At 39.9% G+C, this 19,861-nt stretch overlaps 1 protein-coding gene across 1 annotated transcript in view; it reads right to left on the bottom strand.

The window, feature by feature from the left end:
* Positions 1 to 1,335: 1,335 nt before the first annotated feature.
* Positions 1,336 to 19,861, bottom strand: part of IRAK3 (interleukin 1 receptor associated kinase 3) — a 95,238-nt gene continuing 76,712 nt past the window's right edge. The window contains 4 exon segments of the mRNA XM_043967812.1: positions 1,336 to 1,815; positions 3,922 to 4,086; positions 4,180 to 4,242; positions 4,746 to 4,944. Coding sequence (XP_043823747.1) covers positions 1,336 to 1,815; positions 3,922 to 4,086; positions 4,180 to 4,242; positions 4,746 to 4,944 — 907 coding nt within the window.

Genomic DNA, 19,861 nt, shown 5'->3' with positions numbered 1-19,861 from the left:
GAGAAGAACTAAGTCTATCACAGTTGATCATCACAGAATGTTGCTGTTACTGTGCACATTGTTCTCCTGGTTCTACTCACTTCACTCAGCATCAGTTCATATAAGTCATTCTAGGTTTTTCAGAAATCCACCAGCTCATCATTTCTTATAGTACAATACTATTCAATTACATTCATATAAAACAACTTGTCTCAGCCATTCCCTAATTGATGGGCATCCTCTCAGTTTCCAATTCTTTGCCATAACAAAAAGAGCAGCCATAAATATTTTTGTGCAAATAAGTCCTTTCCCCTTTTAAAAAATCTCTTTGGGACACAGACCTAGTAGTGGTATCGCGGGATTCAAAGTGTTTGCAGTTTTATAGACCTTTGGGCATAATACAAAATTTTAACAAATACATAAAACAAAATGATGAAACAGTGAGAAAGGCATAAGGCAACTGAAGCTTTGAGATAACTTGGCCTTGAAAGTTCAAAGAGGAAGGGAGAAGAACCAGTTTTTATACTTGAAGCAGTTTGCTTATGCTCTTTGTTTAAGCCAGACTTCCCCAATCTGAATCAGTTTGTTGTTCAGTCATATTTTAGTCATGTTCAACTCTTTGTGACCCCATTTGGAGTTTTCTTAATCATAATACTGGAGTGATTTGCCATTTCCTTCTCTAGCTCATTTCACAGGTGAGGAAACTGAGACAAAAAGGTTTAAGTGACTTGCCCAAGATCACACAGCTAATAAGTTCCTGAGGCCAGATTTACCTCAGGAAGATGAGTCATCCTGACTCCAGGCTAGGCACTCTATGGACTGTGCTACCTAGCTTCCCTCCTGAATGACTTTATATGGCTCTAAAGATCTCTCTTTCTTTTAGCCTGGCTCATTTTAAATACTGGCAGAAGTTAAGGCAATTTTCAATGCAACTCAGGTATTAAAAAAAGCAAAAGAAGCAAAAATAACAACAACAACCCCCAAACCTAAAACATAAACCATACTGAAAGAGATAAGAGTTTGAAAAATCCATACTGTCGATATAAATGGTCCAAATTCACTAGATTCACCTCTCTTGGTCTTACCTCTGTAGAAATTACTGGTTCTTTCCAAAACAATAGTTTATAGTCGTCACTGTATAGTGCTTCCCTCAGTTTTTTTTAAATCTGATTGTGAAATATTTTTTTTTGTTTGTTTTTTGTTTTTGTGGGGCAATGGGGGTTAAGTGACTTGCCCAGGGTCACACAGCTAGCAAGTATCAAGTGTCTGAGGCCGGATTTGAACTCAGGTACTCCTGAATCCAGGGCCGGTGCTTTATCCACTGCGCCATCTAGCTGCCCCAATGTTGAAATATTTTTAAAAGTCATCTCTTTCCAACTTTTCATCTTTATTTCGATATGATTCTGAAGAGGTACTCGGTTCAACTAGCCTGCTCAAACCTGAAGGACTTTTAGACTCTGAGGAAAGTTCAATACTCATAAAACAAACTCTTGAGTCCTGGGATGGGTGTATATGGTTCGATGAGAAGTTGTCTTCCCAGGAAGTCACAGGTACCTCAGAAACACAGGCCTTTTCTTTACCCAGAGCCTTTCTGTCAAGGCCCAGAAAGGTGACTTCAGACTGGCTACACTCTAATGGAGTTTTCTGAGCAAATCCATCTTTGTCTGACTTTTCCTTAGGAGGTGAACCAATATCCTGACTTTCATCATTTTCCATGGGAACACTGGGTAAGTGATCAAGGAAAAGAGGAGAAGGAGACCTGAAGGACTTCAGCGACTGGGGAGGATCTTCAGCAAAATATAAAATAGGGTAAGTACTTTCAAGAGCAATCAGGACCTAATTTAAAAACAAACAAACCAACCGAACAAGAGTTTAAGAACTGATATTGTTTTTCTAGCTAAAAATCATTTTATTACATTTCACAAAATATGCTTACTTGAAGTATTTTAGAGCTAGATCTCATCCAAACCCCTAATTTTACAAATAAGGAAACTGAGGCAGGGAAGTGCCTTGCCCAAGTTCACACAGTGTTGTGATTCTGGGTCCTTCCTCTATACCATATAGTCTCTTCCATCTTCTGCCTCTTCTTCTTCTTTTTTTTTTTTTTGGTGTGTGAGGCAATTGGGCTTAAGTGACTTGCCCAGAGTCACACAGCTATTAAGTGTCAAGTGTCTGATGCCAGATTTGAACTCAGGTCCTCCTGAATCCAGGGCCAGTGTTCTACCCACTGCGCCACCTAGCTGCCCCCCGCCCTTTTTTTGAAAGGTGCCAAATCTCTGGATGTCTGTGTGTTTGCACTGTGTACTTTATCACTGGAAATCACTCTGCTCACCTCCACCTCTTAGAATTCCAGACTGCTTCTAAGAGCAGCTCAAATGTTACCTTCTACATAAAACTTTTCCTCTCCTCCAATTACCTTGTAATAATTTTGTTCATGCTGATATATGCACTTGTTGTGTCTTTTGATAGAATATAAGTTTCTTAAGAGCAGGGACCGTATAATTTTGCTTCTATAACCCCATTGCTTACTATAGTGACTGACTCATAGATGGTGGTGATTGTTCCAGTCATTTCAGTCATGTGGGGTCTTTGTGACCCCATTTGGGTTTTGTTTGTTTGTTTGTTTTGTTTTTAGGGCAAGGCAATGAGGGTTAAGTGACTTGCCCAGGGTCACACAGCTAGTAAGTATCAAGTAAGTGTCTGAGGCCAGATTTGAACTCAGGTCCTCCTGAGTCTAGGGCCAGTGCTTTAATCACTGCACCACGGAGCTGCCCCCTGGGGTTTTCTTGGCAGAGATACTAGACTGGTTTTGCCATTTCCTTCTCCAGCTCGTTTTACAAATGAGGAAACTGAGGCAAACAAGGTAAAGTGACTTGCCTAGGATCACACAGCTAGTAATCATCTGAGACCATATTTGACCTCAAGAAGATAAGTCTTCTTGACTCCAGGCCCAGCACTCTATTCACAGTGACACCTAGCTTCCCTGAGGCATATGGGATACTTAAATAAATGCTTATTAATTGATTGATTCATGAAATACAATGAACAGTTTTAGCCTGTGTGGCCTTAGGCAAATTATTTATACAAACTTGGCTTCATTTTCATTTACTAAATGAAGTAAATTGAATTAGATTATCTCCAAGTTTCTTTCCAGTTCTACCAATCCCCAAATACCATATTAACTTCCTATGTTAATTTGGGCAACCTGTTGGTATTTGACAAATGGCTGCTACTATGATAAAATTAATATTTTTTTTACCTGAAAGAGATTAATTTACCTTTTTTTTAGGTGAGTCCTTTCTATCTAGACAATATTTAACTGACTTCTCACTAATAAAAACTTCCATTTAGATACATGTTTCCTCTGAGTATTTTTCAGGGAGAGGTAGCACGGTATAAGGGATAAAACTCATTTTGGAGGCCCTCTGATATTACCTTCTATGTACTCTGCCTATATCTTTTATGTGCATTGTTTATATGTTATCTCCCTTATTAGAATGCCAACTTCTTGAGAGCAAGAACCAAGTTTTTGCTTTTCTTTGCATACCCAGAGCTTAGTGCCGTACCTGGCACATGGCAAGCACTTAATAAATGCCCACTGGCTGACTTCCTCATCAATAAAACTATTCTAATAATACACACCCTATCTAACTCAGTGAGGACAACACTTTAACTCTCATAGTGGTCTATAGATGTGTTATTGCTACTTTCTTTTTTCTTTTTCTTTCTTTTTTTTTTTTTTTGCGGGGCAATGGGGGTTAAGTGACTTGCCCAGGGTCACACAGCTAGTAAGTGTCAAGTGTCTGAGGCCGGATTTGAACTCAGGTCCTCCTGAATCCAGGGCTGGTGCTTTATCCACTGTGCCACCTAGCTGCCCCCATTATTGCTACTTTCAAGAGTTCTATACTCTATTTTGAATCAAATTATCCTGAGAATACTTACTTCATCCATTGTTGGCCTTAACTTTGCCCGGGAAGCTACACATTGGTTTGCTAAAGTAAATAATTTCCAGGAGAAATTCTGAGGACATGGATTTATTTTTTTATCTAATAAGGAGAGACATGACTCGAGGCCTCTTTTCTCCATCAGTTCCACGAAGAGGTCCCTCTGGGGGTAACAAAAAGAGACACAAAGGTCTTCTGAAACACTCCATTAGGAATATGACCAACAGCAAGACATATAGGCAAAGGTGATTCTTACCAGTCGGACATATTTTGGACCTTCCAGCACCACTTTATAACCTGTTAAAACTTCCATTATGACCTGGGGGAAGACAAATTTAAATCAGTCTAGGTGGGTTTTTTTTTTGGGGGGGGGGTGAGGCAATGGGGGTTAAGTGACTTGCCCAGGGTCACACAGCTAGTGTCAAGTGTCTGAGGCCAGATTTGAACTCAGGTCCTCCTGAATCCAGGGCTGGTGTTCTATCCACTGTGCCACCTAGCTGCCCCTCAGTCTAGGTTTTAACATCCCACGAATTACAATCTGCTTCTATTAACTATGACAATGAATCCATTCTTTTAGTAAAGAGGTTCATGCTTTATAACTCAGGTGCATTTTTACAGCAAACACTGAGTAGAGCAAAAGCAATCAGCCTAAAGTCAAAGTCCTTTTAATTTTTCCCAAAGGGTTAGAAAATGATTGATGACATTGCTCCCCCCTTGAAATGGAATGGAATCTAGGAAAATGAAATACAAATAGTAAAATATATATTTAAAATGAATTCACAGACCCCCAAATTAAAAACCACTGTAAAGATGGACACTCACAATTCCAAAGCTGTAGACGTCAGTTTTAGTAGACAGTCTTCTCTGTCTTATATATTCTTCTGGCATGTACCATAGATATTTATTCCTGCTGCTCTCCATATGGATAGTGGAACTCTGTTTTTCCAGATGAGGTCGTAGGTGGGCCGTGACAAAGTGTTTTAGTTTGGGTTGAAACTGATGGTCCAAAAGTATGTTTGAACTAAAATTGTAACAAAGGCACAAATTAAACTAAAAAAATTCTGGAAGATATATTTAATGACTCGTTAAACAATAAATAGCTCATCTCTCGGAGAATATGAACAAATAGTTTTCAAAAGAATTGCTAACTATAAACGATTACATGAATATGTGCTCCACATCACTAATAATAAGAGAAGTGCAGTTTAAAACAACTCTGTGGGGGCAGCTAGGTGGCGCAGTGGATAGAGCACCGGCCCTGGAGTCAGGAGTACCTGAGTTCAAATCCGGCCTCAGACACTTAACACACACTTACTAGCTGTGTGACCCTGGGCAAGTCACTTAACCCCAATTGCCTCACTAAAAAAAAAAAAAAAAAAAAAAACAAACAAAAAAAAAAACAACTCTGTGACTTCAATTTCATGTGAACTGAGGTGAACAAAGATGGGAAGAGTTTGTGTCGGAGAAAATGTGGCAAAACAGGTATACAAATGCACTTGGTGGAACTTGATTCAACCATTCTGGATTTCAGTTTGGAATTATGAAAAAAAAAGTGGCTTAACTTTCCATAATTAATAATAATAATAATATTTAGATTTCCTGTTATCTCATTTGATCATCAATCATCCTGTAAGAGAGGTACCATGTCTCACTGAAAGTAAAAGAAGTTCAGTCTAGGTTCACCAGCTAGTCTGAGGCAGGATTTCAGCTCTGTTTTGCCTAACTCTAAATCCAGCACTCTATTGCCTATGTCATCTGGCTGTTAATAACCTTTGAATCTATTATCTCACCACTGAGGGTATATCCTAGGGAAGTCAAAGGTGGAAACAAAAGATACTCTTTGTGGTAGCAAATATCTGGAAATGAAAGTGGACACCAATCTATGTAGGAATGGTTGAACAAACTATGGAATATTAATATAACAAAATATTAGTGTGCAATAAGAAATGATGAATGCAAACATTCATTTCTTCATCTGGGAGCTCCTTATACCAATGAAATTATGGATCCAGTACCTATCCTTAGTAATATGGTTCTCACACATAAGGATATAAAAACTGGAAGAGAATACTCTTTTATCTGAGACTGGGCATGTTCCAAATGCCCCATTGTGGTTAGGGACTCCCAGGAAATACTTTCTGTGGTGCTTTTTTTTTTAATTGGTCAGCTCATGATTACAAAAAAGCCAGATGGTAAATGGAGCTGACAATTTGTCAACTGAAAGAAAGGGAAAAGTTAAAATTTAGTCCAAGCAATTTTCTATGTCCCTTCTCCTTGACTGACCATTCCTTCATTTCTATTTAATCTATTACTTGAATTAATTTCTGGAGCTCCCACTTGTGCCCACAACTTAATTATAGGACTTGACCTAATCAATGAATGCAGTAGTCCTATATTTACTTGGTGTGCATTGAGGAGCACAGTCCCCTGGTAACAAAATACCAAGGCCAAACCAGTCATTCCACCCTTACAGCTATGTTCCTTTGGACCATCTTTAAAGCTAAAACCCCGGAGGGAGGTCAGTCTATAAGTCATTTACTTCTATTTTAATTATTGGTTGCTATCATATTGGGGACTTAATGATAGCCAAATTAAAGCAAGAGTACATTTCTGGGAAATGGCATTTGGGAGAGGAAAAAATGTCATGGGAAAATCGAGAAGGCACCAAAAAGAATTCAATTCGATTCAACAAGCATTGTATTAAGCACTTACTATGGTCAAGCACCATGCTAGGCATTGAAGACAAGAAGATAAAATGAAAACCAACCCAAGCCCAAGACAACTTTACTTCACAATTTTGCCTAAGGCCAATCCCTGAACAAGTTCTAAAAATTCTGAATCCGGAAATAAGTCCTGGATCTTACAAAATCATTAGAAGCACTTACTGTATACAATAAAGAATAAGCTGTGTCTCTGAAGGTTACTGGGGCCACTGTTACTTCTTTGAAATTTCAATGGGTCTATGATTTTATCAATTTAGGTACTCCTAGCCGGGCAGATCACATTTCACTTGTGCGTGCACATTCTATGCAACTATTTTCCCTGTTCTACCCAAAATCCTTCACATGGCGTCTACCCTCTTGGCCGTCTACCTCTAAATCTCTTGACATTGAATAGAGCCCAATGAACCAAGTGTCCTGTCCACTGTTTATATGCAGGAAGGATCAGTAATGTAAAATAAAATGCATCCATTAAAATTATTTAAAAAATAAATTTATAGTAGGCCCCCCAGAAATTTGAGCACAATACTCCTATAAACACTCATAGTTTTTTAGTGGTGACTATTTCTCGAATAAAGCAGAAACAAACAAAATTTTACGTAGTAAAAACTCAGAGCAAACAGATCCTGGGAAATACTACTTTTAGAAATGTAGACTGAAATTCCAAAATTGTTCCAGGGCATTGTATTTCTACTTAGAGAGATGATGTTTGGTGAAAAAGATAAGTTGGCCATAAGCGGACTGCACTGAACAACATAAATTCTGGGTCTTGTGATTTACACGGCAATAAATAAAGTCCTTGGCATCTTAAGGAAGAAAGATGTTTCATTACAGCAATATGGGAATTGCAAAAGTCTTTTTGACCATCAATTCCACACCAATATGTTCCCTTGCTTAAAGCTTAAACAGTGTTCAAATGTATGGTGACCACCGCTTTCCTTGGGCAGAGGTAGGCTAAGTTTATCCTATGGGAAAAATGCACTGGAAAAATATAGACAACTAAAAATAATTCAATAACCATACAGTATAATAGCTTGCTGGCTTTTGTTGGCCCAAAGGAGACAAGCACTGTATGCTTGATTCTCCACTGCTCCTTGACTCATCTACGGGATCTCATACCATGACTATGATAGATTGGATGTCCTAGTAGTCAGTGATGAGCCTTCAGGCTATTCATCAGTACCTCCTGCCCCTGAGGCCCCTCCCTCTGATTAGAGAAGATGAAAATGGAGAGCTCCTTCCAGAACCTACTTTTTTTTTTTTTTGTGAGGCAATTGGGGTTAAGTGACTTGCCCAGGGTCACACAGCTAGTAGTGTTAAGTGTCTGAGGCCAGATTTGAACTCAGGTCCTCCTGAATCCAGGGCCAGTGCTCTATCCACTGTGCCACCTACCTGCCCCTAGAACCTACTTTTAAGGTGAGCACTCAGGCCAGCCATCTGTTGATTTCCCATCATCCATCATGCCCCTGAATCTGATATCTTCCCTCTCTGAGTATCCCAACACTGATGACCTGTGTGGATGCTCATTGCTTCTGGCTCATGCTTGTGAGCTGCTCTTGCTCATTGCCCTATTTGCCCACCTCAAGCTTTTGATCACTCACCACCTGAAGCATTACTTTTGAGGAACGCTGTCCCCCAGACCAAGCTGACCTGTTGTCATGGCCAGTTTCATCGTGGATGTGTCTCAGCTTTAGTCACGGGCTAGGACTGTCATATTTTAGGAATAGGAAAGAGTAATGTAGATCTGAGGAAAATCAAATTGTACCAAACAGAGATGGTTCCCCTTCCCGGATCTCTGATGCAGAAAGGTAATGGGACTTTTATATAACCAAACCTAAGGTGAAGCTATATAACAACAGAAAATATGTCAATGTACTTCTCAGTCAACCTGAATACAATAGAACATGCCCAGGTGAAATGTCCAAGTGGGTGGCATCAAATCTGAGCAGACACCCATGGATCTATAGTCAGTTCATATATCCCCCAAACCCTAATTATTCCATAATAATATTTAAGAAGAAAAGGTAAGCTAACCCACAATACTCTTTTTTTCCCTTTCTTTCTTTTTTTGCAGGCCAATGAGGGTTAAGTGACTTGCCCAGGGTCACGCAGGTAGTACGTGTCAAGTGTCTGAGGTCAGATTTGAATCCAGGGCCAGTGCTTTATCCACTGTACCACCTAGCTGTCCCACCCCCCATGATACTCTTTTGCATTAAGATGGCAAGCTCAAACCATCCTAGGGTACGGAGCACAAGGGACTGTTACAGATAAGTAGATGGGATCCCTTTGGGTAGCCAGAGATGGTTCATGGCATCCATCCCTGGATCCTAACCCCCAAAAGCTCTTTATGTAGCTCATCAAAAGCTCTCACTATCTATTAAAGCTCTACATGGGGAAGCTAGGTGGCACAGTAGATAGAGCACCGGCCCTCGAGTCAGGAGGATCTGAGTTCAAATACGGCCTCAGACACTTGACACTTAACTAGCTGTGTGACCCTGGGAAAGTAACTTAACCCCAATTGCCTCCCTCCCAAAAAAAGCTCTACATGTTTATTTCTTTAAGGTGGTACAGTGGTTAGAGTGCTGGGCCTGGAGTCAGGAAGAATTAATTTCAAATATGGCCTCAGCACTTATGAGGTATGCAGCCTCTGTTTGCCTCAGTTTCCTCAACTGTAAAGTGAGAATAATAACACCTACCTTGAAGGGTTGTTGTGTAGATCAAAAGAGATAATATCTAGAAAATGTACTTAGCACAGTTCCTGGCACAGAGTAGGTGCTTAATAAATGTTTGCTTTTTTTTCTCTCTGTATTACTTTGGTTTTTAATTTTTAATTTTTAATTATTTATTTATTTTGGTGAGGCAATTGGGGTTAAGTGACTTTCCCAGGGTCACAGAGCCAGTAGTGTTAAGTGTCTAAGGCCAGATTTGAACTCAGGTCCTCCTGAATCCAGGGCTGGTGCTCTATCCACTGTAGCACCTAACTGCCCCCTGTATTACTTTATGACATTGATCTCATCCATCAGGGTTAATAGGGCCTTATATTCTTTTTTGCACTAAAATTATTTGTGTATTTATCTTATTTGCCTCACTTATAAGATAAGCTTCTTGATAGAAAAGGCAGGTGGATGGTATTGTTCATGGAGTACTGGACTTATGCCAAGAAGATCTGAGTTCAATTCTGCTCCAGGCATGAGCTGTATGATCCTGGGTAAGTCACCTAACTTCTCTTTGCCTTAGTTTCCTCATCTGTAAAATGAGAATGGTAAACCTTAAATTACTATATAAATGTTAGCTATTTATTAATTCATTCATTGAACAAATGTTTAACAAGCAGCTTCAGTAGACAAGGCACTTTATACATAGTAGTCACTCATATTTGTTGAATATATGTCTTCATAAAAAGATGTTATCATTTCCCCGCACCCCTTCCCATCTCTAATCCTGCCTTCTCCAACATTAAACAATGTACTCCCAAATTAGACGTGGGCCTGGGTTGAAGGGGTGCAAATTGGGAGCACCCAAGAAGCCTAGCAACAGCGATCAATAATTACTGCAAAGGGTTTCAGCTTTGCTTAATGGCCCAGCTGCATCTCACTGGGACTGACACTACATCAAACCCACAGCAAGTCATTAAGGACCATCTGGCAGATATTGGTTTGTTAGCTTCTTATCAACCATTACCAATATCTCAATCTTTCAAAAAGTTAAAAAAAAACCCCAACAACCAAAACCCTACACCCAAAACCCAACCCAACCCAAAAAGAAATTCCACACACTTGTTCAGTGTATCTCTCAAACCATTTATCAGTTTCACTACTATCCATTTCAATACAACTCGTTTCTCCTTTCCCTTGTAGTGTATCCCTTTTTTAAATTCTCTCATTGTGTTCAAAAAATGATTATCAACAGCCTCATTCACCTGGGTACAGAAAAGGGGTAATGTTATTATTTTTTTGGCAGGGCAATGAGGGTTAAGTGACTTGCCCAGGGTCACACACAGCTAGTAAGTGTCACGTGTCTGAGGCCGGATTTGAACTCAGGTCCTCCTGAATCCAGGGCTGGTGCTCTATCCACTGTGCCACCTAGCCACCCCCAAAGGGGTGATATTAATTAAGCTTACATTGCATTAGTAGGAATTATAGAATGCTTAGTGCTTTATCTACTAACCCAATCTCCCTCCTCTGGAAACACTATCAGATATATTCTTTTACAGATCTGCATGAGATGTGCCATCAGAGCTTGTTTTGATCAGCAAGAATGAATCCTTCTTCACTAGATTGATCTATTTTAAGAACATTATCAAGAATGACAAAGATGGTGGAAACTGTAATGAATAAAAAAAAGCCAATAGGACTTTTAGCCTTGGTTAAAATTCAATAAATAAGCTTTTGGTCCAACAGAGAATTTATTTTATAAATGTGGAAACAAGCTTTTAAAAATTTTTTTAATTTTAATTTTAATTAATTAATTAATTTATTTTTTGGAAACAAGCTTTTAAAGGATGGAATTAAATAATGGAGAGTTTTACTATTTTGGGATGCATTTGTGTAATCTTGTATTTTACAAATGTCTTAATTTTCCAAATAATATTTTAAGAATTCTTTGCCAAAAATATAGAATAAGCTCTTTCATGATTTTTTAAAAAGGAAACCATTTTCCTCCTCAAATTCTACCATCTGGATTGAACATTATTTTTTATGAGAATCTCTTTTAGGTTCTCAAATGGTATGTTTTTGGTTTGTTTGCCAAAGAAACCATGAAATATCACTGACATTTCTGAAATGTTGGTTTCTCTTCCTCCTCCTGTGTCCTGAGAGTATCTCCACCCACCTCCCCCAAGGTTTAATCTCTGGTCCTTGGCATGTTTTTCTCTAAATCCTCTCTCTGGGATTTCATCTATTCTCATGACTCAACTCCTAGCTCTAAGCTGACGATTTATTTCTTGAAATTTATTTCTTGAATTCTATCTTCTCATTTATGTTCCGATCGTATTGTTCCAACTGCTTACTGGATGATTACATTTGATTGTCCTCAAAGTCAACATATCCAAAGCAGAACTCACTAGGTTTTCCCATTCTCAATTTTTCCCTCTTTGCCAATGGTAACAGTTTCTCCCATGGAAATTATTCCCACTTCATTGGGAATTCCCAATCTGGAAAGTCTGGGAAACAACCATTTTGAACTCTTTTCTTTTTATCTTTCATCTCTTATATATAGTCAGGAGCCAAGCCAACTAATTCCTCCTTCAAAGTGTCTCATACCTAATTCTTTTTTCAATACTTACTGTCACCACCAGAATCTAGGCCTTCAATGCCTCACAACTGAATTACTACCATAGCATCCTAATTCAAGTCTCTTCCCAACTCCTATAAATCATCTTGTATAGCATGGCCAAAATCTTCTACCTTATAGCTACTTTTGTTATTATTCCTCTGTTTCAATAGCTCCCTTATTTTATATCAAGTCCAAACTCCTAAATGATAAAATTGAAGCCTGGTTTTCAAGATCCCATATACCCTGATCCTGCCCTGCTATTTAACTTTATCCTACTATTCTCTAATATACTCCAATACACTCAACTCTAATTAATCAGGACCATCTCTTCACAACTCCTAAAATATTCATGTTATTTCCCTCAACTGAAATGCTTCTCCTTTCCAAGCCTAGCTCAACACATACCTCTTCTGTAAAACCTTTCTTTCCTTCTCCAGTTTGATTGAGATTCCCTTAACTAAAATCTTACAGTACAAGCCTATACCATACAATTTAGCACCTAATCACATACAATTTTATAATTACCTATTACCATTCGATGGGTATCAGCTTTGTCTCCTCAACTAAACTGTTAGTTTATATTTTGAATATATTTTGAAAAGCCTACCATAGCATCTTATGCAGTGCTGGGCCCATAAGAAGTATGTAAAGAATTTTTCAACTTAAGAACTCTGATCAATGTAATGACTAGCAACAATTCCAGGACATGGATGGCGCATGCTACTCAAGGTGCAGAATGGGACACACATTTTTAGAAATGGCCAGCGAAGGAATTTATTTTGCTTGATTAAACAAAATTGTTGCAAAAGCTTTGTTTTTCTTTCTTTCTTTTTCTCCAAATACAGGGAGGAATGTGGAATGGAGAGAAAATAAATGTCTAGTCATTGAAAAAATTGGGGGAAAAAAGACTTTTTCATTGATTAATAGGATGACATGTTTAGAGTAAGAGAGGATCTGGAAGCTCCCTTTCAATCCAGTGTTTTTTGTACAACTGTTGCTTAAGTAATGGCATTTCCTTCCACACTGGAAGACCAATGTGATGTTTAAAAAGTTCAAAAGACATAATTTCTGGATAATTAATCATTTTATTAATAATGCTAGTATTTTGTTAATAAAAGGAACAGTCATTTGACTAGCTTTCTCAGACCAAAGACAATTGGGGGGCCTCATGATTTTATGTACCCTTGGAAAAGTAGGTGTTCCACAGGTTGGCAATCAACTCTGATTGGTTAACAATTAATGATAGGTGGACCTATTCTTTTTTTTTTTTTTAAGTGAGGCAATTGGGGTTAAGTGACTTGCCCAGGGTCACACAGCTAGTAAGTGTTAAGTGTCGGAGGCCGGATACTCCTGACTCCAGGGCCTGTGCTTTATCCACTGCGCCACCTAGCCGCCCCAGGTGGACCTATTCTAATTAGGAGCTGGGAGAGTGACATCATGTCACTCTTGGACAAAGGGACTACCTTTACACGAAGACCACACACAGCCTTGGGTAGATCTACCTCCATCCAAATTAGCTTGAGTGCAACACAATGGGCAGGAGTTCATTTTAGATTAGAAATCTGATCTAGTTGGGTGCAGGAGCAATACCCAGAATGAGAAGAATATTAATCCCATCTTCCATCAGTCCTGTCCTTGAGAGACTAGCTCTTGGGCAAGGAAATAAGACAGGGGAAAAAACTTGGGTCTCCCCAATTTTAATAACTGGCTATTAATATAAGAAAGAAATAATCATTTCTCTCACCAACAACTATTATAAAGTTGTAACAAGACTAATCTTCCCATTTTCTTTTAATCAGCCAAAATGAAACTTTGCTTTAAGTGGAGCATTCTCCCACTAGAATACTAGGTTGGGGGTGGGGTAGATATTTGTGTTGAGAGCAAAGAGCAAAAAAAACCCAAATTAGGAAAATCAGGAAGTAGGGGCAGAGCTTGCTACATCCTCACATATACCAGAAATTTTACCATTAGTGATTCATTCCTTCAGGTTAAGCAAGGTCATCCTACCAGACTCTTTTAAAATGCAAATTTTAAAAGGATTTGGCTAGGAGAGTAAAACACTGTAAGTTTTCTAACATCTTAATGTGAACCAAAATGTTTTAGGTAGGGTCTAAATGCAAATTCACGATGATGTTGTTGTTGTTCTTTCTTTTTCTCTCTCTCTTTCTTTTCTTTTTTTTCCCTTTTGTGGGGCAACCAGGGTTAAGTGACTTGCTCAGGGTCACACAGCAAGTAAGTGTCAAGGGTTTGAGGCTGGATTTGAACTCAGGTCCTCCTGAATCCAGGGCCGATGCTTTATCCACTTCACCACCTAGCTGTCCCTTGTCCTTTGTTCTTGAAGAGGACATCACCCCGATGTCATGACTTGCACTAAATTTGCTTTAAGTGAGGGAGGGCTATGCAAGGTCATCGGCCTCAACTCTCTCCTCCAGAGCCATCTAGCTCCAGTGGCAAGATAGACATCAGGACAACTGGAGATGGCCCTGGATATTTAAGGCAGTTGGGGTTAAGTAACTTGCCCAGGGTCACACAGCTCGTAAGTGTCTGAGGTGAGATTTGAACTCAGGTCTCCTCTTGACTCTAGGGCTAGAGCTCCACCTAGCTACCCCTCAGGATGTCGAGTCAGTTAATGAAAATGTATTGGGGGCAGCTAGGTGGCGCAGTGGATAAAGCACCGGCCCTGGAGTCAGGAGTACCTGAGTTCAAATATGGCCTCAGACACTTGACACTTACTAGCTGTGTGACCCTGGGCAAGTCACTTAACCCCCATTGCCCTGCAAAAAAAAAAAAAAAAAAAAGGAAAATGTATTAAGCTCCAACTATGTGCCAAGCACTGGCTGTGCTAAGCACTGTGGATACAAAGAAGGAAAAAAAATGGTTCTTGCCAACAAAGGAGGTTTAATGGGAGAGATAACATGCAAACAACTATTTACAAACAAGCTATATACAGATAAATTGGAAATTATGGAGAAAGATCAAGTTGAAAAGACAGATAATAGTAACAAATAATAACAAATATAACTTTTCACTAAGTGGAAAAACTTGGTAAGATCATACATTTCCAAAGACAAGGAGCAAAGCCTGGTCCTACTCTTCACTTCCCCTGTCCATAAGGATATGCTTGGGTCAGTAATACCAACAATATTGCAAACATTAAAAAAAAACCACATACACACACACAAAAACCCAACTCTGAAGAGCGACAACTTCTTAATACTACAGGGTAGGCCAAAAGTCACAGTGTTCTTTTTTTTTTTGTTTTTGTTTTTGTTTTTGGCGGGGCAATGGAGGTTAAGTGACTTGCCCAGGGTCACACAGCTAGTAAGTATCAAGTGTCTTAGGCTGGATTTGAACTCAGGTACTCCTGAATCCAGGGCCGGTGCTTTATCCACTGCACCACCTAGCTGTCCCCAAAAGTCACAGTGTTCTAATAACTTTCTGAAAATTATTTTTACGAGATTTGATTTTTCACTCATAATATAATTCATTTCCTATATATACCATATATAATTCTATGGTATTGTACATTAAAAAAGGAGTTATTAAATATTGAAACCCCTTTGTGACTTTAGGTCCACCCTGTAGTTTATGTAGGATTTCCCAATAATTAGGAAATAATTAATTGATAATCGGGATTTCCTAATAATTCACCTTTTGCATTTAAACTATTCTCATTCTTTTTTCTTTTTCTTTTTTTTTGGTGAGGCAATTGGGGTTAAGTGACTTGCCCAGGGTCACACAGCTAGTGAGTGTTAAGTGTCTGAGGCCGGATTTGAACTCAGGTCCTCCTGACTCCAGGGCTGGTGCTCTATCCACTGCACCACCCAGCTGCCCCAAACTATTCTCATTCTAAATCTCCATGACTAAGGGCTGGCTACATAGGCAGTTTTAAATCATTGTCAGAGAGGTTAGGCAGTTCCTTAAGGTCAAGGCCTGGGAAGAATAAATCATATTTAAAACAATATCTGGTGGGGCAGCTAGATGGCGCAGTGGTTAAAGCACCGGCCCTGGATTCAGGAGTACCTGAGTTCAAATCCAGCCTCAGACACTTGACACTTACTAGCTGTGTGACCCTGGGCAAGTCACTTAACCCCCATTGCCCCACAAAAAAAAAAAAAAAAAACCAACAAAAACCCAATATCTGTAACTTCTATTCATTTTGGTTCTATTTATAACTTTTGGAATTTTTCATGTAATTCCAAGATATCTATTTATTGCATTGTATCTATTTATCAGTCGTTGACAACTCAAACCTATTTACATAACTATGTGTAGCAGTGGTCTATTACTTCTACTGGGGCCTCCCCCTTGTTTACTGACTCAAAGCCAAGATAGAAGTTGTATTAAAGGATCTAATTCTTTCTCTAGTTTTCTTTTTTTTAGCACCGAGTTTCCTGATAAAGGCCGCAGTCTGGCAAAACACCTTAGTGCTAGATCCTCCTATATATTATTTGGGGTTGTTCTTCTATCTTAATTGCTTTCTTCCAAATGCATTTCCAATAAGTATGCCCAGAATAGCAAATGTCTGTGATTAACACTGTAAAGACAAGTAAATGTTTCAAAAAGAAAGGGAAATAGATTTTCCCCATACACAGAGAGAATGGTTTAAGGATTCCAAAAGGGAGTTGGAGGAGAGAAAGGGAAGGCAGGATTGAAACTTTGGGGTGTGTAGTGATGGGGAAGTGCAAGAGCTCAGCACCCCAGCATTAGTCTCGACCTTCCTTTTGCCCAATGGGCCTAAACAGTTTCACTTGATTCCTTGCCCTCCCATTTCCACAGGACTTCTCATGGCTTCCCCTGTTCCAGCCCTCTGCATTTTCTTTTTTTCATCAAGAGTAGGTTCCCCTTTGAATCGAATAGTATGGTTTAGGGTGAGCCCATGCAAGTGGGCTAAGTCACTTTCCTCTGTCTACATCTTAATGTTTTGGTATAACAAATGATTGTGCAGTTGTGGAATGAATAGGGACCTCAGAGTTCACCTAGTCATCCTTCCTCCTTTTCCCTAATTTAAAAAATGAGAAACTTGAGAGGTAGACAATTTAAATGATTTTCCCAGGGTCACCTAATTAGCTCGTAATAGATTCAGGACTAGAACCAATGGTTCCTGAATCCCAAACCAATGCTCTCTCCACTATGTTAGGCTGACTTTTCCCCTGATGCCTCACCTGTTTAGACCCAGCCAAATTGTCTTTATCCCAATTTTGGAACTTTTATGGGGATCATAACCTTAACTTTATTAAACACAGTAATTTTTTTTTTTTTGCAAAAGTGCTTAAATGGGGAGGTGGGGCACAGCAGCTAGGTGGTGCAATGGATAAAGCACCAGCCCTGAATTCAGGAGGATCCGAGTTCAAATCCAGCCTCAGACACTTGACACTTACTAGCTGTATGACCCTGGGCAAGTCACTTAACCCTTATTGCCCTGTCCCCCCCAAAGAAGTGCTTAAATGATAAATTAGCCAATTAAAAAAGTCAACATATATCAAATGTTACAAATGATAAAATCTGAGGGTTTCATTTGCCAGCTTGGAATACCCACTGCCTTTCCTTTTCTCTAAGTGACTACATGCTTTTTTTTTTTAAATTTTAGTGAGGCAATTGGGGTTAAGTGACTTGCCCAGGGTCACACAGCTAGTAAGTGTTGAGTGTCTGAGGCCGGATTTGAACCCAGGTACTCCTGACTCCAGGGCCAGTGCTCTTATCTACTGCGCCACCTAGCTGCCGCCTGCTTTTTTTAATATGAAGGGAAAGGTTTGCTACTGAATGATCTCCTAAAGGTTTCCATAAAACATCTTAATCTATGGATTTAATTGGAAAATTGTTTTAATGTAAGTAATGCTATTGGTCAAGTTAGAAGATACCTCAAAAGCCATCTAGACTGATTCCTTCATTTTATAGGAAACTGAGGCACAGATTGATTAAGTGACTTGCCCAAGACTGCTTTGGTAGCAGACATTAGAGGCCACATTTGAATTTAGGTCTTCTGACTCCAGAGCCAGGGTTATTTGCACTGCCTCTTTTCTGTTGTTTACTCATTCAATAAAAATAATACTGCTCAATGCAAGCCCTAAGGAAGACCTAGGCTCACCTCACAGCATACGATTAGAGCTGTTGTTTCTCTTTTGAAAGGATTACTGTGGCTGTATCTGTCCCGGAAGGGCAGGTAGGTAGCACCATCGTGCATAGATGCTAGACCTGGAGTTAGGAGGACTCGTCTTCCTGAGTTCAAATCCTGCTTCAGATACTTACTAGCTGTGTGCCCTTAAGCAAGTCATTTAACCTCTTTGTCTCAGTTTCTTCATCTGTAAAATGAGCTGGAGAAGGAAATTGCAAAGCACTCCAGTATCTCTACCAAGAAAATCCAAAAATGGGATCATGAAGAGTCAGATAAAGGGACTGAAGAACAATCTGTCCCCAAACCTGTTTTCTCCTACGCAATCACTATACTTGACAGGAAAGCTGTACAGGCAATTTAAATATTTCCCAAGGCGTTAGGTTGCACATGGGAATGCCTAAGAGAGAGGGAGGTCCAGGCTTAGAGCAAAATGAGGGACTTATTTAAAACAGATTCAGAAGGGTAATCTAGGTTACCCAACTCCAGTTCAGCTGAGACGGCTGATGATTTAAAGTCATTACCATCTAACGGATGTTTAGTGGCCCGAACAAAACAAGATGGTCTCATTCCAGTACCCAGTGAACAGGTGTTCACATCACCAAACCCACTGTCACAGCTGACACTAATTAGCATGCTTGCTGGCAAGCTCAGCAGAAAGGCCAAGAGTTGAATGAGCTTTGGAGAGGGAATTGTCTCTTACTCTTTAGAGAAGAGTCAGCTTCTGGAAAAGGGGTGCTTCACACTGATAGCAAATCAGACAGGGAAATGTCAGCCTATACTTTGGGGACCGCTGGATGAAATAATGAATTGTTTCAAATAGACTTTGGTACATGCCTATGGATCCCTCGAACTATGGGTAGCACTTTTTTTTTTTTTAGTCCATTCCTGGGAAAATGAAATTGGGGCAGCCAGGGGTTGTGACACATGCCTGTAACCTATGCTACTAGGGAAGCTGAGGCTAGTGGATATCTTTAGCTGGGAAATTCTGAGCTGCCACGAGGCTAAAGGCTGATTGGGTGTCTACACTAAGTCCAGCACCAATAATAGTGAGCCCTCAGGAGGAAGGGTGGAGAGAAGGAACCACAGGTTGCCTAAGGAGGGGCAAGTTGATGACTCAGGTCCAAAATGGAGCAGCTCAAAGTCTCTGTGCCATTCAGTTGTGGGTTAGGGTCCAGGGAGTGGCCCCTGTGCTTCCAGACTGACTGAGATAGAGAAATAAGGGGAAGGGGGAGGGGGAAGACAAAGAAAAGGAAAAAGGAGGAATAGGAAGGGAAGAGGGAAGAGGAAGAGAGGGAAACAGGGGAAGGGAAGAATGAAAGGAAAAAAGGGGAGGAGAGGGGAGAAGGGGGAAGGAGGAAAGAAGGAAGGGGGAGGAGGAAGGAGAAGCAGAAAAGGGGAAGGGGAAGAAAAGAAAGAGGAAGAAGAAGGGGAAAGGGAAGAACTGCAGAACAGTTAATAGCAATTCCTTCTTCCCACAAAAACTCAAATGTTTTATATCAATAGCCACATTTCCACCCATGGTCACACTTTTTTGATGAAGCATTTCTGTGAAGTGCCTGTAGCACTTCACCTCCATATCCTCTTGCTGTAGGGCAAAGCTATGGGCTTCAGGGCCTCCACTTAAGGAGGGGCCCAGCATGGTCTTCTCCCCACTTCTCACCAGCGATCCCACTTTGGACTTTTCTGACTTGTCCATCATGCACCTAAGCCAGAGCCTTTCCCTATACTTAGCTTCTCAGTTCCCTTTCATGTTTTGTCTTTCCTTATTAGAGTATAACCTCCTTAAGAAACAGAGGACTATCTGGTGTCTGGCCTCATAGTAGGTGATT

The sequence above is a fragment of the Dromiciops gliroides genome, chromosome 5 (assembly GCF_019393635.1).
Source record: "Dromiciops gliroides isolate mDroGli1 chromosome 5, mDroGli1.pri, whole genome shotgun sequence".
Taxonomy (NCBI): domain Eukaryota; kingdom Metazoa; phylum Chordata; class Mammalia; order Microbiotheria; family Microbiotheriidae; genus Dromiciops; species Dromiciops gliroides.
This window is presented reverse-complemented; position numbering and strand designations above follow the sequence as displayed.